This window comes from Aphanomyces astaci, assembly GCF_000520075.1.
Source record: "Aphanomyces astaci strain APO3 unplaced genomic scaffold supercont1.69, whole genome shotgun sequence".
NCBI lineage: Eukaryota > Oomycota > Saprolegniomycetes > Saprolegniales > Verrucalvaceae > Aphanomyces > Aphanomyces astaci.
The window spans coordinates 236,276-262,487 of record NW_009798332.1 but is presented as its reverse complement, the minus strand read 5'-3'; the positions used below and the strand labels follow the sequence as shown (position 1 = coordinate 262,487).

Sequence of the window (26,212 nt, the reverse complement as noted above, 5' to 3'; positions counted from 1 at the left end):
CCATGAACATGTTCGTGATTGGCCGATATGTTCCAAACCGGTACAGGTCCAACCGGAGAATCATAGGTACTGAAGCGGGGGGTATATGGTAGTCCTAGGACGAAGTCCCGGGGCTACAGGGTTACGGAAAGAACATTTGCTTGAACTTGGCTGAACGGTATCCAGATTTCTTGAACGTTTTCCCATAGTTTCCGTGTGTGCTTACATGCCGATTTCGTGTGGCATGTGCTTTGATTGGTTCATTGGCCAAAGATAAAATTATGAGTGGGTACAATATGTCTCGCAAACCCGAACACGATGAAAATATTTTGCCACCTCGTTAGATTCTGTCCCGAGCCTGTTTCCGTCGGCAAGACCCCTCTTCCAAGGCCTCAAGGCTGGGACACCCCCGTTTCAGATACGATAAGTGCCGGAATACTCTGGGGTTGGTTGTGTACCCCAAGTGCTTGCCGGGCTACACTTCGTTTGGCTGTTGTATCTGTCGACCCCCCCCCCCGACTGCGGGTCCTTTGGCTTGGGCGCCCGGTTGGACTTGTCGTGTACCAAGAAAATCACGATTGGGAAGCCTAAGTTGGGCACGTGCGCTGCCAACGAAGATCTCGACGCAGGCCTGTGCTACCCCAAGTGCAAACCCAGCTACACGGGTGTCGGCCCAGTGTGCTGGGGCCTTCCTCCTCCCTCGTGGGTGCAGTGCGGCATGGGGGCCGCAAAATCCTCCGCCCTTTGCAGCATTGCCATCAAAGACCAAGTCGTTTCGGCGTTGGTGCTTGCATTCAACATTGCCACAAGGTTTACCTCCAGTTCGGCCAAGGTACTCCAAGCCCCGGCGAACGCGGCCCAGGTCTCCCAGGTGTCGAAGGCGTGGATGAAAGCCGCTCCGCAGTTCAAAACGAGCGAAATGTGGATGAAAGCCGAGCCGAATATTAAAGTGGGCAAAAAATTGTACAACGTTTTCAACGGAGCCTACACTGCGACAATGTCCGTCTATCATATCAAGAATGCCACATACGTCACCAACGAAGACTACGTACTGTACGTACCGCAGCCATCATTTTGTCCGTCGTCGACCCCACCGGCATCCGGGTGTCGTTGGGGCCTACACGTACATCACTTGCGACAAAATTGAAGAAGCCATAACATCCAGCAAGCATGGACAACTTCATTGAGTTCCGTCGCAGAAGATCACAAGCCCGCGCCTATGCACTGCGTTTTGGATGCCAAACCTCCAGTATAATGAAAGCTAATAATGTATGTGGAGGTGATCGGATCCATGTTTTGGATATTAACTAACGTTACAGTAAGAATTAGGGAGATTTCGGTGATAACTGCTCTTAGAGCATCTCCACCGCATCCCCAAATATGCCCCAACTCGATATCGGGACATCAGATGGGACATATCTTCCCCACCGGGTGTCCCAAAAACCCAATATTTTTCGAAATTAACCGCAAAATGGTCAAGGAGTAAGGCGCATGTTAATTAATGTGGGCTCGATGCAACGCATTCAATTGGTTAGAATGTAGAGCTATTAATAAGAGCATCTCCACACCGTTCCCAGTTATTTAATATAGGTTCCAGTCCTGTCTAAAGAGATTTCATAATAAAAATATATATAATATATATGTATATAGCGCCGCCCACGTGCAGCACGTCAAACTTCCGTCACGATCACATGCGTAGGCCATACGTTGTGGCCGCATTCAGCGGCCGAAAAGTGATTGAGGCCCGAGCCAGAGCCACGCTGGACGAACTGCACAGCGTCGGAGTCGCTCACTGTGACGTGCGGGCGGCCAACGTGTTTGTGCTCGGCGTCGTCAAAACAGTCATCTTGGACGACTTGCAGAACTGCCGCGAGTTGCACGAAGCGCCTCCAAAGGTCGCGTGCCGTCTCAACGACGAGCCTTGCCCCACGGCTCCCGCCTTTGACGAATACCGGTTTCGGGTGTTTGCGGAGAAGTTACCCTCGATATAGGCGAAGGATGCAAGTGATAGAACTTTCCTCCATTTTACATGCGATCGTGGTGAAGTTTAAAAGTTGATATATGTCACTTACACGAACGGGATTCAAAATATCTCGGTGTCGGGCTCCCTCGTTTTGCGAAAATCTTAACTTAAAACCGCAAAATATCACCAAAGTCCAAATCTTACGTGCCCTTCTATGTATGACCTGCCTCAAAGTAGCTTGAATAATGATCAAGGTTGGCAATTTGACCTTGTCTACTCTGTAGGAGTGCAATAGCTCTTAAACTTCCATTGTATATTAATACCGTAGTGTAAGAATAGCCTTGGATTCGAAGGACGTCATCTTGACGGCACTTATTTTAAGTGAAGTCGCACAGACGTCATCGCTTCGTGTCACTTCGCAATATTTCCATGATGAGCCGACGGTGGCCTTTTCTTGCAGTGCTCTGCACAGCTGTGTATGGTGTCGACTTTAAGCTTTACGGAGTCAACTACAACTCGCGTCAGGGACCTGACTGGGACCCGAATCGGTGCAAGTCCCAAGCCCAAGTGGACACAGACATGGTGGCCATCGCGACCGTGGCTTCCCGCGTGCGCATCTTCAGTCTGGTGGACTGCAACCAAGGTTTCATGGTCACAACGGCGGCCAAGAAGGCGGGGCTCGGCATCTGGCTCGGCATGTGGGTGTCCAACAACCAGTCGTCCTTGAACAACGAGCTGGCGGCACTGGACGCGCTCGTCACGAACAACGTTGTGGACAACTCCATCGAAGGCATTCACGTTGGCAGCGAAAGTTTGTACCGCAAGGACATCACCCCCGACCAGGTATATATATCTCACTACTCTAGCACTTCACATGTATTGTAGGCAATCAACTACTTTGCAGCAGTGAAGACGTACCTTGGCTCCAAGCAGCTGACGTTTCCCGTGTCCATCACAGACGTGCTGGACACGCTACTAGAGTACCCGCAGGTGATTTCTGCTGTGGATATCGTGATGGCCAACGCCTTTCCGTTTTGGGAGCAAGTCGACGTCGACGCGGCTGTCAATTCGTTCAAGACCAAGTTTAATACCCTGGTCGGCGCGGCGCACGGCAAGGAGGTCCTGATCGGGGAGACCGGCTGGCCTTCCGCCGGCGTTAACACCAAGGCGTCTGTGGCGAGTCCAATCAACCAAGCCGTACGTTTTTGCATTGCTCTGTAACTTGCTGAACAACGTGGTCTAGACGTACGTGGCCAACTTCGCAGCGTTTGCCGCCGCGGCCGAGTTGAAGTATTTCATGTTCACGGCCTTCGACGACCTGTGGAAGATTGCCCAAGAAGGGGTCATCGACACAGTGGAAGCGCATTTTGGACTGTTTGATGCTACCAGAAACCTCAAGCCGGAATTGGCGTACCTCACGACGGGTGGGTACACTCCGGTTGGCGGGGACGGGAACACCGCGGTGCGGTCTGGCTCATCCCCGACGCTTTTCCCTATTGCCGACGGCTCGGCGACCACCACGCAGGTTCCCCAAGCTCCAGCCCAGACTTCGCCTGCTGTACCGACTAATGTTCGACAGTGGTGGAGGTTGGCGCTTGGAATTGCGCTCGTACTGCTACTTTTGCCAGCATAATCCAAGGCGTAAACACGAATTTTGAATTTGCATATGGATTGCACAAGTCACTGTCAGTATCATCAGCGATCTTTAACATTATGCATCTTATTCTTTAAAATTGGATTCATAAAGATCTCAAATATCTTATGGTAGGTATCCTTCGATAATTTAACTTTAATGGTTGAGTTGTTGAAGGATAAGCAAGTTACAGTACATACTGTACTGTGCGATGCAAAAGGTTATAACCACTTGGTTTTTCTTGATTGTTTTGTGTTGACTCCGAATTAAATTAAGCTGAAAGGATGCATAGATTTGTATTTATAAAATACACATTTCTAGCTTTGAAGCATGTCAAAATTAGAAAATGTCAGTGAGGAATGAAAAAAATAAAGTTTTACCACCGATGCGAAAGCCTATAACCACTTCGAGAGCAGAACGGTTGAGACCCCAAAGCAAATGTATCCATGGATATTAAGCTCCTACCTCGAAGTAGTAGTTTAGAACTGAAGTTGCATTTCAACAAGAACGCGGCAGAATACATTCCACGAACATTGAAATTGAACATTTTAAGCCATGAATACATTGTATCATTTCAATCGCTCAACTCTCGAAATGGTTATAACCTTTCGCATCGGTGGTAAAACTTTATTTTTTTCATTCCTCACTGACATTTTCTAATTTTGACATGCTTCAAAGCTAGAAATGTGTATTTTATATATACAAATCTATGCATCCTTTCAGCTTAATTTAATTCACAGCCAGCAAAAAAACAATCAAGAAAAACCAAGTGGTTATAACCTTTTGCATCCCACTGTAGTAGCAGCACCCACTCTCCTTATCACTTTTTATGCCTACTTTAATCTTAAATTCACGACTACTACACATCTCAAACACTGGCAAATATCTGGCTTTGACGACCATGCACCGCCCAACAAGGAGGGCGATACAGCTCCAAATCAATTCCCCTATTGTTATCAAAACATGCGTGTTCGATTATTCGTGCAACTGAAATCAATCGGGCAGTTTTGCGTTTCGACCGCCGAAGATTTCCACATTCGTATGCTGCTGAACTAGCGAGTTAGCAGCTCCCAATCTCCTTAACACGTTTCGTTGCACTTTATCCTACTTTCATATTATATTCACAACTCGAGGCAAATCCTTCCTTTGACGACCATGGCACCGCCCAACAAGGCTATTGCAATCCCAAATCAATTCCCTTGTTGTTGCCAAAACATATAAATGTTCGTCAACCGAAATCAATTGGGAGTTTGGCGTTTCGACCGTCGAAGATTTCCGCATGCGTATGCTGAGCTTGCCCATCACTCTAGCTATCAGCCGTTTTTACTGTTGATAGACATGGAAGGTAGTAGAGTCATCATCGACACAGTCGACAATTTGCCACCAGCATGAGAGTACGTTGGGCCGTGCTGGTCGTGTCGGCGGTGTCGGGGAGCCAACTCGACTCGTTCACGTTCGAACACAGCGATGTGTTCAACACCCCCGAGGAGTTCCTCACCCAAGTGATGACGGACCGCGCCACGATCCTCTGGCCGTCTAATTCCACGTCGCCGCCGTACCAGTGCGAGACGACGCTGTTGTGGGACTATAATCCCCCCGAAGGGTGCATGGTGTGCTTGGAGCCTCCGACGCCTGTGGGTGTCTGCACGCCGTCGGGGCTTCAGATGGCGTACCGCGAAGTCATCAAGGTCAACACCAACAAGGTGCCGTGCACGGGGGACCCCGCGCGAGACACGATTCCAGAGATCGTGCCATGCAAGCCGATCGCGCGGCCGGGATGCGTCTGGGCGACGTACGAAATCACCAATTGGGACCAAGGCGCGCTAGAACCGTACGGCCTCGTGGGGGCGACGAGTACGCAGGTCCTGGAGGACAACCCGACGCTGCCGTGCACGTTGGAGCCGACGCGGAACGTCATCGTGGAGCGCCGAGTGGACTGCGTCTTCGACGTGTTCAGTGACTGGGGACCGTGCAACACGCAAACAAATCGGCAAGACCGCGACGTTCGCATCAAAAAGTGCCCCAGAGGGGGCGGCACCGCGTGCTTACACACCCGGGCCTGCACCACACCGACTAACGAGGCGTGTGTAGTGGGGCCATGGGGACCGTGGTCGAGTTGCTCGTTGGGCAGTGAGACACGCACTCGAAGCGTGATGACGCCTCGCAAAGGAACGGGGAAAGCCTGTCCGTCCAACCTGGTCGACAGCCGTCCGTGTGATGCCAAGGACTGCATCGTGTCGGCTTGGTCGCCGTTCGTTTGTGATCCGGACACGTTCATTCAAACGCGGACCCGAACGATTTTGGTCCCTAGCACACTCGGCGGGGCGGCGTGTCCCCCACTCGTGGACTCGTCCTTCTGCCTCAAAGAAGACTGCCTCATGAGTGCTTGGGCGTGCGATCCCGCCATTCAAACGTACAATGACTCGTCAGCAATCCCAACCGACCTGACGCTGCGCAAGCGGACTGTCCTCCGCCCGGCGCTCAACGGCGGGGCCCCCTGCGGTCCCCTTGTCGACGACGTCCCGTGCAACGCCGTGGACTGCAGGCTGAGCGACTTTGGCGACTGGGGCACTTGCGACGCGTCGACCGGCCTGCGAACTCGTCGGCGGTACGTCCTCACCCAGCCCAGCAACGGTGCCAAGCCCTGTGATAACTTAACCGAGACCAAAAACTGCGACCCTGTGCCGTGCACGCTGACGGATTGGAGCGCGTGGGGAACGTGCGACATCGACCGGAAGGTCCGTACGCGGACGCGCCACGTGATCCAGCCTAGTTTGTACGGCGGGGACAGCTGCGGGTCCACGGTGGAGACCACTCCGTGTGAGCCCAAGAACTGTGTCGTGACTCCGTGGACCGAGTGGAGTACATGCGACTTAACATATCACTTGCGCACGCGAACTCGAGAGATCACAGCGCAACCACAAGACGACGGGGAGCCGTGCCCAGACAACCTCGTCGAGACGGTGGCGTGCCCCCCTAAAGACTGCGTCGTGAGCGAGTGGAGTGAGTTCGGAGCATGCGACGATTCTCGTGGCACGCGGTTGCGGACACGCCAGATCCAGAGCGCCGAGGAAAACGGCGGTGCCCAATGTCCGGAACTGAATGAGACGGCCGCGTGTTTGCCAGTGGACTGCACGGTCACGTCGTTTGGGGAGTTTTCCATTTGCATGAATGGGGTTCGAACGCGGGTGCGGGAAGTCACTGGCCAGCCTCGCTACAACGGAAAACTCTGTCCAGACTTGACCGAATCTGTGGCCTGTACCCCCCAAGATTGCCAAGTACGTCACAGCAGCCACCTACTTTTCTATTCTTATATATGACTTGTTAGTGGGGAACTTGGAGCTCGTGGGGCGAATGCGATACAGCTAAGCACTTGCAAACGCGCACGCGAACGATCCAGAGCGGAACTCTCGACAACGGCAAGCCCTGTGTGGGGTCTTTCACCGACACCAAGCCGTGCGTTCCAGTGGACTGCGTGGTGAGCGGTTGGTCGGCCTTTTCGGCGTGCAAGGACAACCGACGTACCCGAACCCGGACGGTTCTCACGCCCCCCTCGAACGGCGGAGCCCCCTGTGACGCCCCCCTCACGGACGAAGACATTTGCCGCCCACCACCGTGCTCTGTGGGGGCATGGAGCGCGTATTCACCTTGCACCAATGGCCAGAAGTCTCGCTCCCGGCTAGTGTTGGAGAACTCCGGGGCTGCTGCATGCCCGCCGTTGACCGACACGGTGTCGTGTACGCCTTGCATACCCTCGTTTTTCGACGATTGCACCCGACCTTGTGTCATGGGGGAGTGGGGGGACTGGGATGTGTGCCAAGCCGACGGATTCCAAATGCGCACTCGCAGCCGTGTCGGGCAGGCGGAGGACTGCCCCGAAGATGTCGAGTTCCGTGCGTGTGCCCCTGTGGACTGCCAGCAAACGGGCTGGTCCGACTGGTTCTGCGACGGCACCTCGGCGCTGCGGACTCGAACGATCACCCAGCAGCCTCTGTATGGTGGCCACGAGTGTGAACCAGGCCACGTGGAAACAAAGCCCTGCACCGTCCTCCCCGTCTGCGAGTTATCGCAGTGGAGTGACTGGTCCACCTGCGACTACACCACGCACGTTCAAACGTCCACCCGGTACGTCGTGACGTACGGTACCACCTGTGACGACGACGTCGTCCGGACGCAGCCGTGCCCCACCACAGACTGCGAAGTGGACGACTGGAGTGTGTTTGGGCCGTGCAATGCCGTCACCGGATTCCGGACGCGTACTCGGCAGGTCACAGTCCCCACGGTGGGAGACGGAGCGCCGTGTCCGGGCCTGACGGACCAGTTGCCGTGCGGAGGCGTGGACTGTCAAGTGTCCAAATGGACGGACTTTGGGCCGTGCTTGAACCAGCAAAAGAAGCGCACCCGAACTCTGCTGCAGCCGCCGCTCTTCGGGGGTACGTCGTGCCTCCCGCTCGAAGAGACGGCGCCCTGCACGCCTGTCGACTGCGTGCTTACCGACTGGTCTAATTGGACCGCGTGCTCCAACAACCTCCAAACACGCACCAGGCAGATCGTGCAGGCCGCCCTCCAAAGCGGCGTCCCCTGTGGCAAGCTCGTCGACTCCCAGGCGTGTACGTCCACCGACTGCCAGCTGTCAGAATGGTCGGCGTGGAGCCTCTGCGACGAAAAGACTGGCCTGCGGGTCGCCACCCGGTCGGTCCTCCGAGCCGCAGACGTCGGAGGAACGATGTGCGACGACGCGAACCTGATCAAAACCGACGCGTGCCTGCCCGTGAACTGTGTGTTGGGGGCGTATTCGAGCTACTCGGACTGCGACCCCGTCACATTTACTAGCGTTCGAACTCGGAAGGTGATCACTGTCAACAAGTTCGGCGGGTTGCCGTGCGACGTGTTGCTGGATCTGAAAAAGTGCGAACCAGTTGATTGCATACTGTCGGACTGGAGCGTCTCCCAGTGCAACTGCGCCACCAACACCAAAACCAAGGTCCGCCAGATCTTACGCCCTGCCCGGTACGGGGGCCAAGCTTGTGGCGACTTGGAAGCGGAAGAAAGCTGTCCTCCTGTGCAGTGCGAAGTCACCTCTTTTGGAGAATGGACTGGTTGTGACAAGGCAGCACTCAACCCGCAGGACGAGAAATATGTACGCATATTCCTGTGAATTAGTGACAAAGCTGATGATTTGCATTCTAGACGCGAACGAGGGTGATTACTAGGGCACCCCAGAACTGCGGCGAGCCTTGTCCTGACTTGATGGAGTCCAAACCGTGTGTGCCGGAGCCGTGCATCGTCAGTCCTTGGTCCGAACTCTCTGACTGCGACTTGACGGTACACTTTCACTGTCGTTTAAGTATGAACGACATTTTGGTATTCTAGACACATTTGAAAACTCAAACTCGCACCGTCGTGTCTGGTCCGTACTGGAATGGCACCGCGTGTGGGTCGTTGGCTCGGACAGAGGCATGCCCGGCGCGCAACTGCGTCCTCTCGACGTGGTCCGAATGGTCGGACTGCGACTTGTCCGCCCAGCGAAAGACCCGGACGCGCAGTGTGGTGCTTCCAGCGGAGTACGGCGGCGCCCCCTGCGAGACCGACCTCGTTCAGTACCAAGACTGCAAGCCCGTAGACTGCCAACTCTCGGACTTTTCCGACTGGGTATGCGACCCCACAACCCTCCAAAAGACCCGCAGCAGGTCGATTCAAGTGGCACCCGCGTATGGAGGCAACGCGTGTGGGGTGCTGACGGAGACGGCTGTGTGCGACGCTGTCAACTGCGTGCTCAGCGAGTGGAGCCCCCTGTCGGACTGCGACTGCTCCAAAAGCATCCGAACCAAGACCCGCACGATTGTCACGAGTCCGCTGTACAACGGCAGCCCGTGCCAACCCCTCACAGCCACGGTGCCCTGTCCGGCGGTGAACTGCGTCGTATCCGATTTTTCGTCGTGGTCGGGCTGCGACGCGCTCAATTTCAACCCCAGCGCCGTGCAGGTTCTCTCGTTCCCTTTCAAATGTAGCTTGTACACTAACATTGCATGTAGAAACGGACTCGATTGGTCACAACGCAGCCTGAGAATTGTGGCAGGGAGTGTCCTTCGTTGGTCGAGACAAAGGCGTGCAATCCACTGGACTGCCAAACGAGTGGCTGGTCGGCGTGGTCGGCCTGCGATCTGACTGTACGACATCAGATGACTCCTTTGACACTCTCCTGATGGTATGTACGTATTCTAGACGCACCTGAAGACCCAAACCCGAAGCGTCACCCGCCAGCCCATGTGGGGGGGCAAAGCCTGTGGTCCCCTCAGCCAGACCACCCCCTGCCCGGCGCAAGACTGCGTCATGGCTCCGTGGAGCGCCTGGTCCTCGTGCAACCAAGCGACCGCCAAGCAGACCCGCGTCCGGACCATCCAGACGCCTCCTATCAACGGGGGGGTGCCGTGCGGACCCACGGAGGAAACCAAGGACTGCAAACCCGTCAACTGCAAGCTCAGCGACTTTGGGCCGTGGACATGTGATCCTACGACCAAAACGAAGTCGCGTTCCCGATCCATCGTCACCCCACCAGCCAACTTTGGGATCCCCTGCGACAGTCTAGTGGAGTCGGCGCCCTGTGACAAGGTCAACTGCGAGGTCTCTGAGTGGACGCCTCTGTCGCCGTGCGACTGCTCCACCCAAGTGCGAACGCAGACGCGAAAGGTTCTTGTCGAGGCCAAGTATGGAGGAATCGAGTGTGGACCGACTGTGGCCACGGTTGCTTGCCCGACCGTGCACTGCGTCGTCAACGAGTGGTCGGCCTGGGTCGGCTGCAACGCCACGTCCCCCGTCCAGACTCGCGCTCGAACCGTTCGAATCCCAGCGCAAAACTGCGGCTCCCAATGCCCCGACCTGAGCCAAACCAAGCCGTGTACTCCGGTGCATTGCCAGCTAAGCAGCTGGTCGGCGCCGTCAGTATGCGATCTTCTGACGCGAGTCAAAACCCAAACTCGAACTGTGCTGACCCCTCCCCAATGGGGGGGAACTCCGTGTGAAGAAACGACTCGAACGATCCCTTGTCCGGCCCAAGACTGCGTCATGGAAGCGTGGTACACTTGGTCCGAGTGCGACCTTGCTGCTGGCGTAAAGACGAGGACTCGCAACGTGCTCACACCTCCAGCCAACGGGGGCAAAGCCTGTGGAGACTTGGTCGAAACCCAAGAGTGTAAGCCTGTGCACTGCCAAGTGTCGGAATGGGGTGCTTATTCGGCGTGTAATCCGCTCACGGGTCTGCGCACTCGTTCCCGGACGATCAACGTGGCGCCACTCAACGGCGGTCGGTCGTGCCCCGGCCTCACCGAGAACCAGGGGTGCGAGCCCGTGGATTGCCAGTTGAGCGAATGGACGACCGGCGACTGCGACGTGACGACCCAACTCAAGCCAAAGTCGCGCACCATCGTCGTATCTCCGCTGTACAATGGCAAGCCATGTGACACCTTGATCGCGTACGACTCTTGTCCCCCGGTGCACTGCCAGCAGTCTTCCTACACAGAGTGGTCCAAGTGCGACTACACCAGTCGACTGCAATCGCGCACCAGGACCATCACCGTCTCCCCGCAGAACGGCGGGGCCCCCTGCGGCCCCGGCATTGATACCCGCCGGTGCGACCCTGTGGACTGCGTCATCACATCGTACGCTTTCGGCGCGTGCGATCCGGCGACGGGCAACAAGAAGGGGCTCGCCCAAGTGGTGACGGAGCCCCAGTTTGGAGGCACCCCCTGTCCGTCCCTGGTGAAGTCGGTGCCGTGTGAACCTGTGGATTGTGTCTTGGGTCCGTGGTCCGTCTATTCAGAGTGCAGCTTGAGCACCCAACTGCAGACGCGCACCCGCGCCGTCCTGACGCCTGCCCAATATGGAGGCAAGCCGTGCGAGGCTACCGTCGACACCCTCGAGTGCAAGCGTCAGAACTGCAAACTCAGTGCGTTTGGGGCGTGGAGTGCGTGCGACCCTGTGACCAACATGAAGTCCCGCGTCCGGTCCGTTGAGGTCCCTGCCGCGAACGGCGGAGAGGCGTGTGCGAGTTTGGTGGAATCGGCACTCTGCCCCCGCGTGGACTGCCAACTGGGGCTTTGGGGCGACTGGACGCAGTGCAACGCCAAGACGGGCACCCAGCAACGCTCCAGACAGACCCTCGTGCTGCCGGAAAATGGAGGCAGCGCCTGCGACGAAACCACTCAGACCAAAGCGTGCGCCCCGGTCAACTGCCAAGTGTCTGCGTACTCTAGCTGGTCCGAGTGCAACATCTCAACGAACGTCCGCTCTCGTACGCGGACGGTGCTGACTCCGCCGCTGTACAACGGCACCCCCTGCCCAGTTCTGCAAGAAACCACTCCCTGTCCCCCCGTCGACTGCCTCGTCAGTCCGTTCGGGTCGTTCACCGCTTGCTGCTTGGAGACCCGCAAGAAGACTCGCAGCCGGGTGGTCACTCAACCCCCTCTCAACGGAGGCAAGCTCTGTCCTGACCTGGTCGAAACCGTCGCGTGCTCCCCGGTCAACTGCGTCGTCACCGACTGGAGTGCGTGGTCCACGTGCAATCCGACCGACGGCACCAAGGCCGTGAGCACCCGGACGCGGTCGGTTCAAACGCCACCCGAAAACGGCGGCACCCCTTGCCCGGGTCTGTCAGAATCCCAGCCTTGCAACCCCATCGATTGCCAAGTCAGCTTCTGGTCGGCGTTCTCGACATGCGATGCCAATACCCAGCTGGTAACCCGAACCCGGACAGTCACCCGGCAGTCGTCTGATGGAGGAGTTGCCTGTCCGGCCCTGTCTGAAACCGCCCCTTGTGCCCCCGTCAACTGCATCATCAGCGACTGGAGCTCCTGGTCCTCGTGCGACCCCAACTCGTACTCGCGCACCCGCACGGCCACCGTGATCACACCACCTCTGTACGGTGGCCGAGCGTGTCCCCCTCTCATCCAAACCGAGCGGTGCCCTGCCGTCAACTGTGCCGTCAGCAACTGGGGCGACTGGAGCACCTGCGACGGCGCCGGCAAACGCATCCGCACCCGCACTGTGGTCACGACCCCCGCCAACGGAGGGCTCCTCTGTCCGGGCCTCACGGAGACCAAGAGTTGCGACCCCGTGCACTGCCTTTTGGACTACTGGAGCATCTGGTCGGAATGCAACGCCGTCACTAGTCAGCGAACGCGCACTCGCAAAATTCTCGTGGCGCCTCTCTACGGCGGCCACGCCTGCGACTCGCAGGTCGAATCGACCCCTTGCTCCCCCGTGGACTGCCAACTGGGTCCGTTTACAGAGTGGGGTCAGTGCAACGACAGCATCCGACAGCGGTCGCGCACCCGTCGGATTCTCGTGGCGCCTCAGTACGGCGGAGCGGCGTGCGGGCCAACGACTGAATCACAGCCGTGCCCATCTTCCAACTGCGAGTTGAGTCCTTGGACGTCCTGGGGACTGTGCAATGAATACGGTGATCAGACCCGCACTCGGTCCGTCCTCGTCGCCCCCCGGTATGGAGGGGTGGCTTGCGGACCTCTCAAAGAGACGCAGAAGTGCCCGGCGGTCAACTGCCTGCTAGGGGTGTGGGGGGCGTGGAGTTCGTGCAACGGATCCACCACCGCGACCAGCGTGCGGACTCGCAGCGTGCTCGTGCCTGCCACGTACGGGGGGATCGCTTGCGGCGCGACGACTGAAACCCAGCCGTGCCCTGGCATCGACTGCAAGCTGAGCGCGTGGAGTGCGTGGGGGGCGTGCGTCAAGGGCAACCAAACCCGCGTGCGCACGGTGGAAGTGGCGCCCACGGGGAACGGCGCCAAGTGCGGCTCTAAGACGGAAACCAAGAGCTGTGACCCCGTGGATTGCGTGATGAATCCCCCGTCGCCCTGGGCCGCCTGCAACCCGCGCACCGGCACCAAGACCCGCAAGATTACCGTCAAGACGTTCCCGTTATACGGGGGCAAGGCGTGCCCGGCCACGACCGAGAGCGCCCCGTGCGACCCTGTGAACTGCGTCGTCAGCGACTGGACGGCATGGAGCGTGTGTGCGTTCGGCAAGCAGTACCGCACGAGGTGCGCCACCCGACAGCCGGCGTACGGCGGCACCGCGTGCCCCAAGTTGCAAGAAGTGCAGGGTTGCTGCGTCTTGGCCGGCACGGTTGAATTGTGGTCCCCGTTCTTCAAGATCAACTAACCAAAATATACATATATATTCATTCATTCATATGTAAATAATCTGCTTTCGTCCTTGTTATAAGGTTGAGGCTACTTACTCTATATTAGCCACTTTTACAAACCAACCATTGGAACGAGATCATAGCCAAGCTCACCAAAGTCGCTCTGCTGTATGGCTATGTATAATAATAATAATACTGTCCTTTTACCCCAAATGTGGACTTTTGTGTTGATTTGCTAAATCTATCGATCGATTCTAACACACAAAGAGATTCGCATGTGGATCATATACTTGGCATGGATTCTTGTGATGTTGTTAGCTTCATCATATGTACTAAAGACGACACTTAGCCTGCGATTTTCTTTCTCTTGTTCGGGTCCTCTTGGCCTCTCTGCACGGCCGTGATGCGGTCGCCCAGACTCAGCGCGATCCCTTGCGTTTTGCTTCGAATGCGAATGTACCCTGCAATTTTGCCCTTGTCCAGCTTTTCCACACTCAAATTCACGAGCGCGTCTTCCCCTACACATACATCATATATGAATCCCCATCCTAACCCAACGGAAACCAGTACCAAAGATGCTCTTGGCGTACAGATTCGCCGCCAAAAAGTGCGTGTCCCCCCCGAGCGACGCCGTCGGCGTCATGCACCGCATATTGGTCTTGTCCACAATGTGCTGCAGGAACGCAAACACGTTGGTGATGTCCGTGTTGACGGCCACGCGGTTCTCCCACTCAAACTCGGCCCACATGCTCCGGAAGTGCGAGTCGGCGCAGTCCGCCGGCACGATGTAGTCCATAATGTCGACATGGATGTCGTTCAAGTTGACAATCGTCTTCTCGGCGCCCGACGCCGACTCGTACACGATCGTGCCAAAGATGTGGCCCGTCTCAGTCGACGATACCTTGATGTTGGCGCGGATAGTTCGCGTGTCGAGCGGCCCAATCGTGACGGACACGGGCCGTTCCACGAGCTTGAGGTCGCCCATGGGGGTCAGCTCCACACTCAAGTTGTTGAGCGTGTGGGGGGTCCGGTTAACCACGAGGATTTCCACGACAATGTCGTACGCGAGCACTGTCACATATGCCTCGGCGTACACTGGGTCGGCGAACCCCGTGAGCTGGTGCACGGCGCGCAGCTTGCCGCTGTACTCGTTCGGGCCGTCCGTGGCGCGGCTGAGGTCGGCGCCGTCGTCAATGTCAATGTCGGTGGACCCGAGCGCTTTCTTGCCCCGGAGCTGGCGGAAGCTGATCAGGTCGTCCACTTCGACCTGCGGCACGTCGGCGTCTCCGTCGACGGACGCGGCGGCAGACGCGGTCTGTTCGTCCAGCAGCGTCCGGTACGATGCGCGGCAGTCCTTGGTCAAGACTGGCGCGACGCGGTCAAAGAACGACGGGTCCGTGAGGATGCGCACACACACAAGCATGCGGCGCTTCGAGTCTTCGTCCGCGTCCAACAGCAGAAACGATGCGATGTACCGCAGCACCGTCAGCACGAGCGACTTGACGGGGCCGTTCGCGGCGCTCTCGGGGTCCTGCAGCACGGCGCGGGCTGCCAGTTTCGTCAACGACGAGCTCACGGCGGACGCGAGGAACAAGTCGCCGGCCAGAATCAGCTTGCGCAGCGTGAGACCCGCCGCGGACGCCGCCGTGATCGGGGCCACGGCGTACGACGTCTCGGTCGCGTACGTCCCGTCCGCCAGCACGACGCTCTTGGTCACGGGCTTGGCGGGGTGGTTCTTGTCGCCGACGGGCAGACTTGGTTGGGCGTCGGCGGCAAATGGGAGCGGACCCAGCGCCGCCGCGACCGCCTCCACGACCCGGTGCACGGCCGTGTCGGCGGCGGGCTGGGCGGACGCGTACTCGCCGAGCACCCACAGCGCGACCCGGAACACCTTGGCCGTCTGGATGTCGGGCAGCGACAGCATCAGCTTGTGCACGATGCTCGGGCGCAGATCCGGATACGCTTCGCACATCGTCCGGACAAACAGCACCACGTCCATGGCGCCATCCGACGGGAGAAAGTCCATGAGCAGATGCACCACCTGATGCGCGACGTCGGGAAACTTGACGGCGCATGCGTGGATGCTCCGGATGAGCAGCTTGCGGTAGTCGTCGCCGGCCGCCTTGTCCATGCGGCCCTTCTCCTGGGTCTTGACCACTTCCCGCTTGAGATGGCCCACCACGTCGTCGATGTTGCGCGGACTCACGAGGTTCATGGCTATGTCGAGCACCTTCTTGCTAATGTCTAGGTTCGGGGAAGACAAGGCCCGCAGGATGTCCATGAGCACTTCCTGCAGCACCTTCGTGTGATGCTTCTTGAGGTCCGCGAGGCGGTCCAGCACGATCAGCTTGACGTTGTTGTCGCTCTGCGAGTTGAGAAGACCCGCGTACGTCTTGGCGGCGGCGCGGACGGCCGTGGGGGCCGAGCTGAGCGTGACGAGCGTCCACGCCGCTTCGTAGCTCACGGCCGCCGAGGACGACTGCAGTAGCTGGAAGATGCATCGGATGAACCGAGCCTTCTGGGCCGGGTCCACGCGGCACACCTTGCGGGTGAGTTCGAGAATCACGAGTGAGAAGCCGTCGCCAAACTTTTGGATCTGGTCCATCGAGTTCATGAGAAAGTTCACGGCCACGGTCTCCGCGCAGTCGAACAGCATCAGGTACGCGTTGCGGCGCGCGCTCGAGTCGGACTCGGTCACGATGAACCGCTCGATGAGCTCGGGGGCGTCGGGGATGAGCGCGTCGCCAAACGTCTTGTACATGGTGTACACGGTCATGACCGCGTTCTTGCGCACGTACGAGTGGCGATGCTCGAGGTTGGCCTTGACCGCGTCCTTGAGGGGTTCCAGAAGCTCCTTTTCCTTGATCTTGCACAGAAACCGAAGCATGCACCCGCGGACGTACTCGTTCGCGTGGTTGAGGTCGTTGAGCAGCGCGTTACACACGAGGATCATCTCGGGCAGGAGTTTGCCGTGGTCGTCGTACTTGACCGCAATCTCCCAGTAGATCATGAGCAGCTTCTTTAACTGGTGGTCTTCCTTGGTGCTGCAAAAACGAATGATCTGCATAAGCACGCGCGGTTGCTTTTCGCCGCTCAAGAGCGCGACAATGGCGGCCTTCAGTGCACGGATCTTGTCGTCCATCTTGGCGCTTTCCAGGCCCTTGAGGACATCGTCTTGGCTGGGGGGCTGCGCGCCACCCTTCTCCACCCCCGAGAAGAGAAGGATCGTACAGTTCTTCTCGCTCGGCGTCGCCATCGTAGCTCGGATAATAATGCTCGAATGTTTCCGGATATCACCCATGACTGTCATCCGGAAACATTCACGACCTCAGACACGTTGCATGATGTGGTGGACGCTGATTGGCTAAAATGCAATCTATTTCGAAGTGTAACAATAATTAATATTAATATTTCGGCGTGTTATAGTCAGTTACGAGGTATTTCACACATCACTGCAGTCTGCAAGTCGTTCTTTTTCCCACTTTAGTTCCATTGCATAGAGGCATATCCACTTTGACCTTAGATATTCCATTGAAGTAGTACATAGGACCACCAGCAAAACAGAATGGTGCATCGTTGAAATATCCAAAACCCAAATATGCCAAATCCACTGTGAATAGATTGTATGGTTTTATAATATCTGTAAATGATTGAAATATTTAGGAAGTGTACAATCAGACACCATGAATCACTCACCATTGTGGTGACATATTATGACTATCCCGGTTACCCAATCAGCGTCGTGCAATCAAATCATTGGAGACGAACCATCGTTGGTATAATTTGAATGAGTACGAAAAGGTTTTTAAATGTTTGCACTCAACCATAAATTGTACCATTTCGTATTTCAAACGTATTTCAAACAACTTGCTGCTTTCTGCATATTGTGGCAATTCCTTTCACTTTCACAGCCATGGCAAACAACAAACAGGACAAGCAGTCTCGGCGGAACGAAGCCAAGGTCAAGCGACGCAACAAGAGCGCCAACGCCGCGTCCTCGTCAGTCCTGAACAATGCCATCCGCAACCAGCAAACCAAGCACGTCGTTGCACCAGGCGTGGCGCCGCCCAAGCTCTCTGCGGCCAAGTCCCTTGCTCGGCAGCAGATGAAGTTGAAGCAGAAAGAGCTGCGAGCGAACTTGGTAAACCGCAACCGCGGGAACACCCTCCTCCCGTCGAACCTGACCAACACGAAGATGAGCCTCGAGTCTCTTGTGGGCCAGGCCGCAGACGCGAGCAGCACGTTCGCGGAAGCCGAAGGCGAGCGCCAAGCCAGTGCCGACGCGAACGAGTTCGTCAAGACGATGGAGCTCAACGACAACTCCCGGAAGGCGTACATGCGCGAACTCAAAAAGGTCGTAGAGCGGGCCGACGTCATCCTCGAGATCTTGGACGCGCGCGACCCGATGGGATGCCGCACCGTGGACATGGAGGACTTGATGCGTACCAAGGGTAAAAAGGTCGTGCTCGTGCTAAACAAGATCGACCTCGTGCCTCCGGAGGTGCTGCAGCCGTGGCTATCCCACCTACGCACGTTCTACCCCACGATCGCGTTCAAAGCGTCTACCCAAGACCAGAAGAACATCTCGTCCGGCGGCGGCAAGGGCGAGAAGACCAACGGCAAGGTCATCGCCGGCAGCCGCGCCGTGGGCACCGAGCCCCTCATGCAGCTGCTCAAGAACTACTGCCGCAGCAACAACATCAAAACGTCCATCACGGTGGGGGTGATTGGGTACCCGAACGTGGGCAAGTCGAGTGTGATCAACTCGCTCAAGCGCACCAAGGCCGCGAGCGTGTCCTCCACCGCCGGGCACACCAAAGTCATCCAGGAGATCCATCTGGACAACAAGATCAAGCTCATCGACTGCCCCGGCATCGTTTTCGACTCGACAGACTCGGACGCGCTCATTTTGCGCAACTGCGTCAACGCCGAAGCGTTCAACGACCCCGTCCCGGCCATCGAGGTGATCCTCAAGCGATGCTCCAAGGCGCAGCTGCAGGCGCTGTACGGAGTCCCTCCCTTTAACGACACGATCGAGTTCCTTGTCCACCTCGCGCAGAAACAAGGCAAGCTCGCCAAAGGCGGCATCCCCGACCGCAAGGCCGTGGCGCGCAACATCCTCCAGGACTGGAACCGCGGCAAGATCCCGTTCTTCACGCCGCCCCCTGCCGCCAAGGACACGCGGCTGGACGTCGGCGCCACGATCGTCCAATCGTTTGGCGACGACTTTGACCTGGCCGCGTTGAACCCGACCGAACACATGCAAGGCGACGACGACGACGAGGATGAGGATGGCATGGACATTGGACCCGTGTGCAGCGTGGCCGTGACCCAGCCGCCCAAGGCGGCGTCCGTTTTTGGCGGGATGGACTCGGATGATGATGACGAGTTCGGCATGTCGGACGACGACGAGGTCGACGACGCAGCGTCCGTGCAGACGGGCGGCGTGGTCCGGCCCAAGTTCAAGGAGGACGCGCTCAACATCCCCACGGCCTTCCTCGCACGGCGGAAAGCCAAGGCCATGCGCAAGCAGAAGCGCAAGGCGTCCGCACACCAGATGGGCGCCGCCGTCGAAGACGACTTTTGCGATATTCTGGGCAATTTCGGGGCAATTTCGACATGTCCGGCTAAATTTAAATACGAATACTATTTGAGATATTATTTTTTTGTTCTGTCGGCCTTGAACCATACATTCTCAGTAACAAGTTGCAATAATAGTACGAATAATACTAATATTATCCATTGTCAACGTTCGCCCAATAGCGTGAGAGCGATGGACATGGCGATCACCAGCACGTTGTCGTGGCCAGGGTGAACTACAAACGAGTACGTGGCCGGCGCGCCGTGACGTCGGGCGGCAGCAGTGCCGGACCCGAGAAAGAAGGTAAAGTCCGTCGTGTCCACGGCGGTGAAGATGAACTCGTGGTGCTCCTGCGTCATGTAGGTCGCGCGGAGGTCGGTGAGTCCGAAGGCTAGTCCGGGAAGCGCGACTTGCTCGAATGCGATAGACGTCTTGTCGCGGGTGGCAGTGAGGACATGGACGAGCGGCGACTCGGCCACGTCTCGGTGGGTGGTGCAGGTGGGCACTGCTCGATGGATGCGGACACCGTCGCCGTCGAGGTGGATGCTGGCGAGGGGGAAGCCTCCGGACGGATCGAGGAGGACCATGCCGCCGTTGTCACTAGGAAGGGGGTGGAGGTAGAAGTACCGTTTTCCACCGGGTCCAACGACATGTCCAGGTCGGTGGACACGAAAAGCATAGTTTGGCAAGACAACATGATACTCCTAATGTCGATTGTGTCATTAAGTCGAGGAAGGAAGTAATATCCTACCATGTCGTGGCCATACACGAGAAGCGGTAGCCGCAGGGGATGGTTGCAGTCGCACGCTTGACGGAGATGCAGGAGGCGCGACATCATGCTCGCATACTCCCAGTCGTGGCGGTGCATCTCATGAACGATCGCGCGCACGCGGCGGAGCGCCTTATGTCGGATCTGAGCTTCTCGCTGCCGCCAAACCTGCATGAGGAACGTGATTTCCAAGAGTGTGTCGGCTTCAGGAACCGTCAGTCCAAACGCGTCATGGAGAATGGGGTCGGCGAGGATGCGCGGGCTGTCAAACACGATCTCGAGTAGCCGAAGGACAAGCTGGGCGGTGTCGCGCCGGCCGACGAGCAGGCGGGCATAGATGGGATGGGGCAGATGGAGATGGCCGACATCGTGCTTCTCGGGAGACGCTTGCAGGCGATGCAGCAGAGCTCGTGCCATCTTGATCGTCAAGTGAAGGTACTTGCGGAACGCGAATTGCTCGCAATGGACCAAGAACGTGAAGATGCCATCGTCGACGCAGCGGAGGGTGATGCAGAAGTGGATGGGTTTGGTCTCCATGTGAGGGATATGGACGGCGGTGGGGACAAACGTCCGCAGCGGCAGTGGTGTGAAGATCTCCATGCCGCGGGACATCAACTGGCAAGCCATCATCATGTCGACGGACAATCCTTTTTAAAGAAGATCGTTCAAGCAGGAGTTTTCGCATCTCGTTGATTGGTCAATTGGATTCTCGTCATTGATTTATGGAAACGCCTTCTATTGGCTAACCTCAACACTGCCCAATTTGATTGGTTCCTTCAACGTGATTCTATTGGCTACTTTTGAAACCGCCGCAGCTGCCGTTCCAAATAATTTCCAAACATCTACACATTCCTCAAACCCCCGCCGACGCTTCGAGCACGTGACGTACCTCCGTGGCGAAGACCTGGCGGAAGAAGTCGCGGCATCCCAACTCCATGTGTCTACGTACGCGACATGTTTCATCAGATACATGAAGGGGCCGATCGCTGTGGACTTACGCGGCCAAGAATCCGTCGACGTCAAACACTGCAAAGGACGTGCACGTCTCGCCGTCGCCGCCTTGGAGCGGAATCGCGGGTTTGTGTTGTCCCAGATCAATATCATTTGGATATGACCGAACAAAGTCCATGACGCGACCGAACATGGCTTCCAGGAACGCGGCCATGCTTGTCTTCAGTCCCTCGTCGTGATGGGCTTCAACCAGCACGCCGTCGTCCACAGAGGGGACAGGAGTCGGTCCGGTGAACCGGCACTCGTCTGCCTTTGCCAAGCGAGGCTGCAGCACCCCGCGCCACGCCAACTCGAGCGCACGCACGAGTCCCTCTACCCTCCTCCCATCAATCAGTCCCCCGTTCTCTCATCAACATGACAATCCTACGCGGGGGTTCCGGCAACTCTTGCTTGATCGGGACATACACTTCGTCATGATCCAAGTCTACAAGCACCGCGCGCGCCACGGCATCGGCGGAGCACACGCCGCGGACGTCGCGGACCACTGCATGCACGCGCGTGAGGTTGCACAGGCTGCTTCCTACATACATCTTCAATCCGATGTCTCTTCTGGAAGGTCCAATGCATGTACGAATGTGGTGTGTCGCGGCGTCCTGCGGCGACCGCTTGATCTGAATCGATCCTTCCACGCCAATGCAAAAGGGAGAATGCTGATGGAACTCCGTCTTGGTCGGCGGCATGGAGCAGCAGTACGGGACGTACGTGTACTATACATCAACCCACTCACAGGATGCCGACATGCTGGACATTCTACCGGCCATTTCAATGGAGTCAACACAGCTACAAGCGCTTCCGTGGACTCGTACAGCACGTTTCGACTCGATGCGATCACATACACGCGATGGCCGACGAGGAGCGCCGTGGCCGCTGCGACGACGTTCTACCACCATGTAGTAGTACAGTATAAGGACATTCTGATGTACTTGAAGGTGGAGATGCGCCACGAGTCGCCGCAGACCTCCAAATTCCGATCCCCACTGCCTCATGCCCGTAAAAGCGCGGAAGCGCGGCGTGAGCTCGTACAGCCGACTCGGCTGGGCGACTGCCGCCACAACACGCTGCCACGTGTCTGCCGTCCAGTCGGCCTCAAACTAGCCTTAACACGGGTACTTCAACTGAATTGTACCTGGGACTGGGCGTGAACCTCACTGGCAGCAGTTACCAAGTCGGCTCGCAGGTGCCACAGCGACGACCGAGCGAGGAACGCTGTGATGGTTGGTAGGTACACCGTAGGTCCAGTCGGGTCGGACTGAAGAGGCGCCCACTGTGTCACACATACGCCATGGAGGTCCATGGCGGCGGCGGAATCGTGCAGCAGAAAGCCATGCGTGGAGGTGGAAGAGGCAGCGCCTACGACGAGGGGCTGACGAGAATCCACACAGTACGACTACGTAAAGGACTCAACATACCAGATGGTGGACGAGATGGGGGGGGTACCTACCTGCACATCATCTATGGGAGGGGGTCCAACCTCCCGACTCCAGCTGGCATGCCACTCCAAGTGCACAGGAGTGTCATGGATCGACGCGGCAAAGGCGCCGCAGCCGTCGGTCTGTGGCGCGATGGAGAACGTCAGCACATGCTCTAATGACGGTGGGAGGGGGCTTGTGAACGTGTTGGCGAATGTTGGGCGAAGGGGGGGGTCTGGATGAGGCTTGGAAGATGATGGGAGTCGGTTGGAGGCGTAAGGAAGGGGGAGGACGAGGGTGCCTTTGAGGGGTTTGTGAGGCGAAGATGGAGAGGCGACGGATTCGTAGGCGCGGTGGAGGTGCCGGTCCGCCAGCACCCGCTCGACTTCGACCATCCACTGGATGTACAGCATGGAGTTTTGGAAGTTGGGCATGATCTTGGACGCCAGCCACCGCCACACGTGGTCCTGCGCGGCTTTGAACAGTGTCGCATACCGCGGCGGAGAGAACGGCTCGCCCTGGTAGAGCAAGATGCGCGCCAGTACGTCCTTCTTGGTGTCGTCGGGGACCGCGGTGGCCGTCCCGCCGCTCGGATTGTCTGCCAGGTACGCGTTAAAGAGGCGGCGCACGGTCACTTGGATCTCCTCGAAGCGCGCCATGGAGAAGGACGACGACGACGAGGCCGGTTGCGTGGTGACGAGGGGAAGGAACGTTGTTTGGACGTCGACCCAGAAGAGGAGGTTGCTCACGCCCCCGGGGTGGTGGAACTCGCGCAAGTACAGCTCCAGGTACCGGATGCGCGTGGCGTCGCAGTCGCCGAGGACATCGTGCAGGGTCATGGGGTGCCGCTCGCGGATCGCGTTGCAGAGGTCCCCAAACATGTCGGATTTGAAAAACCCACTCCAATCCAACGCTCGCTTCAACCGACCGTCCAACGAGCTCCACATGTCCAACGTGCATGTCTTGTCCGCGACCGCATCGACGACCGACTGGACCACGGATTGGAAGCATTCGTCGTCCGTGAGGTGTAGATGCGCCACCACGACGGCATCGGGATGGACGAGGAAGGTTTCCACCATGTATTCCGCCTACCGGTAGATCACAACACATGCAGTAAGCAACGATATCGGAGTAGGAGCTACAATACACTCATACATGGGTTTGACGCTCGGTGCGCGTAGGCAACGTAGTGTACTTGTGGATCTCGGCCAAAATGGAGTACAGAGGTTCCCAGCCTTGCTGGTACATGTACGTGTACAAGATGCGGTCGTGGGTAGTCCCAATGAGCCCATCCAACACGAGGTACACTCCGTCCTTCGTATTCATACGTCTTCTCATCTGGATGCAATGAAATGAAATGATATCGATCATAATAGTGCACTTAATGTGATCGGTTTGTCAAGTTAGGGTTGGTGTTCATTATCTAGTACTACTATAGTAGGAATAGTAACCCTGACACCAGATCTTAATCGAGATTGGTGACAACGCCGACTCCGACGTCAAGCGATCCTTCTTGGATGGTAAACGTGGTGGATGTGGGCGTCAGCTCCACGCCTTCGATGAGAGTCACGTTCATCTTGGTCGAGTTACCAGGCATGATCATGTCGACTCCTTCCGGGAGTTCCATAGTGCCGATGACCGCCTTTCCTGAGAAGTTAAACAAGGGTCGGTAGCCTTTGAAGAACGGGGTGTGGCGCCCGCCTTCTTCCTTGGTTCGGATGTACACTAGCGATTCAAACTAGGACACATCAAGTGAGACATCCATCCGAGCATCATGGAAGCATACATGCACTGCAAGTTTGCCCGAATGGTTGCGCGCGTTGTTGCCTTGAGGAAGGGCATCGAGATGTCGGAGTAGCGCGGCCACGGTCTCCTTGTCGGTGCCTTCGACGGCCTTAAGCGCCGACCCGCGAACGACGGGGAGGTCGTCCCCAGGGAACCCATATTGGCTCACGAGTTCGCGTACTTCCATCTCCACCAGCTCCAGTTGTTCATCGTCGTCGACCAGGTCAGTCTTGTTCAGCAGCACGATGAGCGACGGCACACCTACTTGGCTCGCCAAGAGGACTTGTTCGCGGGTCTGCGGCATCGGGCCTTCCGTCGCCGACACCACCAGGATCACCGCATCGAGTTCGGGTCCTTTCGTCACAAAGTACTTGATGGTGTCGTTGTGCGCTGCGAAGTCGACGTGGTCGTACTGGCGGGTGGCGGTTTCGTACTGGAAGCGAGTCGCCTCAAAGGAGAGGCCGCTCTTGTCCAGGGTAGCCACTGAGCTATTGTGTCCTTGGGCCAGGGCAGACGACAACGTGGTTTTCCCGTGGTCGGCATGGCCGATGGTACAGATGCGCAATGCCATGATGGGGTGGGCTTGAAGGAGGCAATTCAAAGATGACAAAACAAGCACAAAAGATCGCAAATGAGTACTACGTAGTACTATTAATATTAATAGTACTGTACGTATTAATACAATGCGCAACTTCAACGAGTGAACTATAGTACGTAGTAGGATAAACTAACAATAAAAATGGTCACCTTGTTAAACAAACGTTAATGTTACCGCGATCAGTAATGAGGGTCAAAAGACAGTGTTAGAGCCTCTCCAACGCGGGTGCTCTTATAAGTACTTGCTGTAGGTTAACATGGAATGGTAAACTCCGATATGTTCAACTGAACTGAACCTGGCTTCATCGGCACCATCGAGCTCCTGGAAGGAGTCGACATGATCATGCTTGATGACTCGAGCAAAGTGAATGTGACCCTGATCGAAGGCGTGGAGCTGACGCCCACATCCACCACGTTTACCATCCAAGAAGGATCGCGTGACGTCGGAGTCGGTGTTGTCACCAATCTCGATTAAGATCTGGTGTCAGGGTCACTATTACTACTAGTTGCTACTAGTACTAGTTAATGAATACCAACCCTGTGCGCTCGTAGCAGAACCAGGAGGACATCCCATTGTCAAGGGCGAACAGTCAGTCGTTCATTGCAACCGTATCCTTTAGTTACAATAGAGAGGTTTCGCAACTCATCTTTACATTACCCTCATCATCACAATCTCGACAAATATCGTTTTCAGGACAATGATAATGACAAAATAATTTACGTTTCGCAACTTATCCTCATCCGTGTCATTGCACTGCCTCCGGTTAAAGAAGTTATTCGGATATATTCGTTGGGTGTTGGTGTCGCCACATTGCGACCATGTCAATCACACAGCGTAACCTCATGGAGCTTGCCCCCTTTGCCAAGACAGCGCGTCAACGAGCCACCCTACATGCACTGATCGCTGCATATGTCATCGAAAGACCACTCATTCCAGCCATTCGCTTCAACCTCGACGCAACAACGAATGCCACTGCCATCCTCGACTATCGCTTTGACATCGCTGGTGTGAAGGAGTTGGGTTTTGTTCTGGGTTTACCTGCTGTCATCATCACACCCAAACGCGTACGCGTACACCGAGAAGAGGCCATGTGTGTGTTGTTGGGCCGTTTGGCGTTTCCTGTGCGGTTCCACACCATGACAAAGACCTTTGGCCGATCACGCTCCTCTCTGTGCGACATCTTTTTACACCTCGTCAACGAATTGTACGCTCGGTGGGGATCGCTGTTGTTTTTTAACAAGAAGTTGGTCGCCAAAAATATTGATCGCTACTGTGCTGCCGTGGCGTCCAAGGGAGCGCCACTTTCGAACGTATTTGGTTTCATC

At 56.7% G+C, this 26,212-nt stretch overlaps 9 protein-coding genes across 17 annotated transcripts; 5 read left to right on the top strand and 4 right to left on the bottom strand.

The window, feature by feature from the left end:
- Positions 1 to 27: 27 nt before the first annotated feature.
- Positions 28 to 1,970, top strand: H257_15398 (hypothetical protein; the record flags this gene model as incomplete). Its single annotated transcript, XM_009843509.1, has 3 exons — positions 28 to 40; positions 444 to 1,032; positions 1,679 to 1,970. The coding sequence occupies 3 exons, from the start codon at positions 28 to 30 to the stop codon at positions 1,968 to 1,970; spliced, it is 894 nt and encodes a 297-aa protein (XP_009841811.1).
- Positions 1,971 to 2,233: 263 nt separating this feature from the next.
- H257_15397 (hypothetical protein) lies at positions 2,234 to 3,613 on the top strand. The gene is made up of 3 exons (XM_009843508.1): positions 2,234 to 2,785; positions 2,828 to 3,139; positions 3,186 to 3,613. The coding sequence occupies exons 1-3, from the start codon at positions 2,372 to 2,374 to the stop codon at positions 3,573 to 3,575; spliced, it is 1,116 nt and encodes a 371-aa protein (XP_009841810.1). The 5' UTR covers positions 2,234 to 2,371; the 3' UTR covers positions 3,576 to 3,613.
- Positions 3,614 to 4,891: 1,278 nt separating this feature from the next.
- On the top strand, positions 4,892 to 13,805 carry H257_15396 (hypothetical protein). The gene is made up of 6 exons (XM_009843507.1): positions 4,892 to 6,853; positions 6,904 to 8,715; positions 8,766 to 8,900; positions 8,949 to 9,560; positions 9,611 to 9,745; positions 9,801 to 13,805. The coding sequence occupies exons 1-6, from the start codon at positions 4,964 to 4,966 to the stop codon at positions 13,749 to 13,751; spliced, it is 8,535 nt and encodes a 2,844-aa protein (XP_009841809.1). The 5' UTR covers positions 4,892 to 4,963; the 3' UTR covers positions 13,752 to 13,805.
- Positions 13,806 to 13,926: 121 nt separating this feature from the next.
- On the bottom strand, positions 13,927 to 17,006 carry H257_15395 (hypothetical protein). The gene is made up of 2 exons (XM_009843506.1): positions 14,305 to 17,006; positions 13,927 to 14,252 (listed from the first exon to the last, which is right to left on the bottom strand). The coding sequence occupies exons 1-2, from the start codon at positions 16,988 to 16,990 to the stop codon at positions 14,080 to 14,082; spliced, it is 2,859 nt and encodes a 952-aa protein (XP_009841808.1). The 5' UTR covers positions 16,991 to 17,006; the 3' UTR covers positions 13,927 to 14,079.
- A 641-nt stretch (positions 17,007 to 17,647) lies between these two features.
- On the top strand, positions 17,648 to 20,738 carry H257_15394 (hypothetical protein; the record flags this gene model as incomplete). The annotated part of the gene is made up of 3 exons (XM_009843505.1): positions 17,648 to 19,303; positions 19,441 to 19,618; positions 19,679 to 20,738. 2 exons carry the CDS (start codon positions 17,648 to 17,650, stop codon positions 19,447 to 19,449), a joined length of 1,665 nt encoding a protein of 554 aa, XP_009841807.1. The 3' UTR covers positions 19,450 to 19,618; positions 19,679 to 20,738.
- On the bottom strand, positions 19,428 to 20,738 carry H257_15393 (hypothetical protein). Its single transcript, XM_009843504.1, has 2 exons — positions 20,067 to 20,738; positions 19,428 to 20,019 (listed from the first exon to the last, which is right to left on the bottom strand). Exons 1-2 carry the CDS (start codon positions 20,715 to 20,717, stop codon positions 19,480 to 19,482), a joined length of 1,191 nt encoding a protein of 396 aa, XP_009841806.1. The 5' UTR covers positions 20,718 to 20,738; the 3' UTR covers positions 19,428 to 19,479.
- On the bottom strand, positions 20,737 to 23,839 carry H257_15392 (hypothetical protein). 9 transcript variants are annotated; one of them, XM_009843495.1, is made up of 10 exons: positions 23,660 to 23,839; positions 22,537 to 23,592; positions 22,222 to 22,482; positions 22,019 to 22,180; positions 21,850 to 21,975; positions 21,667 to 21,802; positions 21,463 to 21,615; positions 21,083 to 21,407; positions 20,974 to 21,025; positions 20,737 to 20,926 (listed from the first exon to the last, which is right to left on the bottom strand). In XM_009843495.1, exons 1-10 carry the CDS (start codon positions 23,828 to 23,830, stop codon positions 20,879 to 20,881), a joined length of 2,490 nt encoding a protein of 829 aa, XP_009841797.1. In that variant the 5' UTR covers positions 23,831 to 23,839; the 3' UTR covers positions 20,737 to 20,878. The 9 variants fall into 9 exon arrangements, with proteins under 9 accessions (XP_009841797.1, XP_009841801.1, XP_009841802.1 ...); XM_009843499.1 differs by having other exon boundaries at positions 21,083 to 21,615; XM_009843500.1 differs by having other exon boundaries at positions 21,083 to 21,615; positions 21,850 to 22,180.
- Positions 23,840 to 23,872: 33 nt separating this feature from the next.
- Positions 23,873 to 24,918, bottom strand: H257_15391 (translation elongation factor Tu). Its single transcript, XM_009843494.1, has 2 exons — positions 24,291 to 24,918; positions 23,873 to 24,242 (listed from the first exon to the last, which is right to left on the bottom strand). The coding sequence occupies exons 1-2, from the start codon at positions 24,858 to 24,860 to the stop codon at positions 23,970 to 23,972; spliced, it is 843 nt and encodes a 280-aa protein (XP_009841796.1). The 5' UTR covers positions 24,861 to 24,918; the 3' UTR covers positions 23,873 to 23,969.
- An 878-nt stretch (positions 24,919 to 25,796) lies between these two features.
- H257_15390 (hypothetical protein) lies at positions 25,797 to 25,898 on the top strand (the record flags this gene model as incomplete). Its single annotated transcript, XM_009843493.1, has 1 exon — positions 25,797 to 25,898. One exon carries the CDS (start codon positions 25,797 to 25,799, stop codon positions 25,896 to 25,898), a length of 102 nt encoding a protein of 33 aa, XP_009841795.1.
- Positions 25,899 to 26,212: the final 314 nt, after the last annotated feature.

Coding starts and splice junctions, on each gene's coding strand:
- H257_15397 (XM_009843508.1), top strand. CDS start 2,372: ATGATGAGCCGACGGTGGCCTTTTCTTGCAGTGCTCTGCACAGCTGTG. Junction 2,786..2,827: donor AGGACATCACCCCCGACCAG/GTATATATATCT, acceptor CATGTATTGTAG/GCAATCAACTACTTTGCAGC. Junction 3,140..3,185: donor CGAGTCCAATCAACCAAGCC/GTACGTTTTTGC, acceptor AACGTGGTCTAG/ACGTACGTGGCCAACTTCGC.
- H257_15396 (XM_009843507.1), top strand. CDS start 4,964: ATGAGAGTACGTTGGGCCGTGCTGGTCGTGTCGGCGGTGTCGGGGAGC. Junction 6,854..6,903: donor GTACCCCCCAAGATTGCCAA/GTACGTCACAGC, acceptor ATGACTTGTTAG/TGGGGAACTTGGAGCTCGTG. Junction 9,746..9,800: donor GGTCGGCCTGCGATCTGACT/GTACGACATCAG, acceptor TACGTATTCTAG/ACGCACCTGAAGACCCAAAC.
- H257_15395 (XM_009843506.1), bottom strand. CDS start 16,990: ATGGCGACGCCGAGCGAGAAGAACTGTACGATCCTTCTCTTCTCGGGG. Junction 14,253..14,304: donor GTACGCCAAGAGCATCTTTG/GTACTGGTTTCC, acceptor ATGTATGTGTAG/GGGAAGACGCGCTCGTGAAT.
- H257_15393 (XM_009843504.1), bottom strand. CDS start 20,717: ATGATGATGGCTTGCCAGTTGATGTCCCGCGGCATGGAGATCTTCACA. Junction 20,020..20,066: donor TCGTGTATGGCCACGACATG/GTAGGATATTAC, acceptor AATCGACATTAG/GAGTATCATGTTGTCTTGCC.
- H257_15392 (XM_009843495.1), bottom strand. CDS start 23,830: ATGAATACGAAGGACGGAGTGTACCTCGTGTTGGATGGGCTCATTGGG. Junction 21,803..21,849: donor TGACTCCATTGAAATGGCCG/GTAGAATGTCCA, acceptor GTTGATGTATAG/TACACGTACGTCCCGTACTG. Junction 21,616..21,666: donor CGCCGCGACACACCACATTC/GTACATGCATTG, acceptor AGATGTATGTAG/GAAGCAGCCTGTGCAACCTC.
- H257_15391 (XM_009843494.1), bottom strand. CDS start 24,860: ATGGCATTGCGCATCTGTACCATCGGCCATGCCGACCACGGGAAAACC. Junction 24,243..24,290: donor CGGGCAAACTTGCAGTGCAT/GTATGCTTCCAT, acceptor GATGTGTCCTAG/TTTGAATCGCTAGTGTACAT.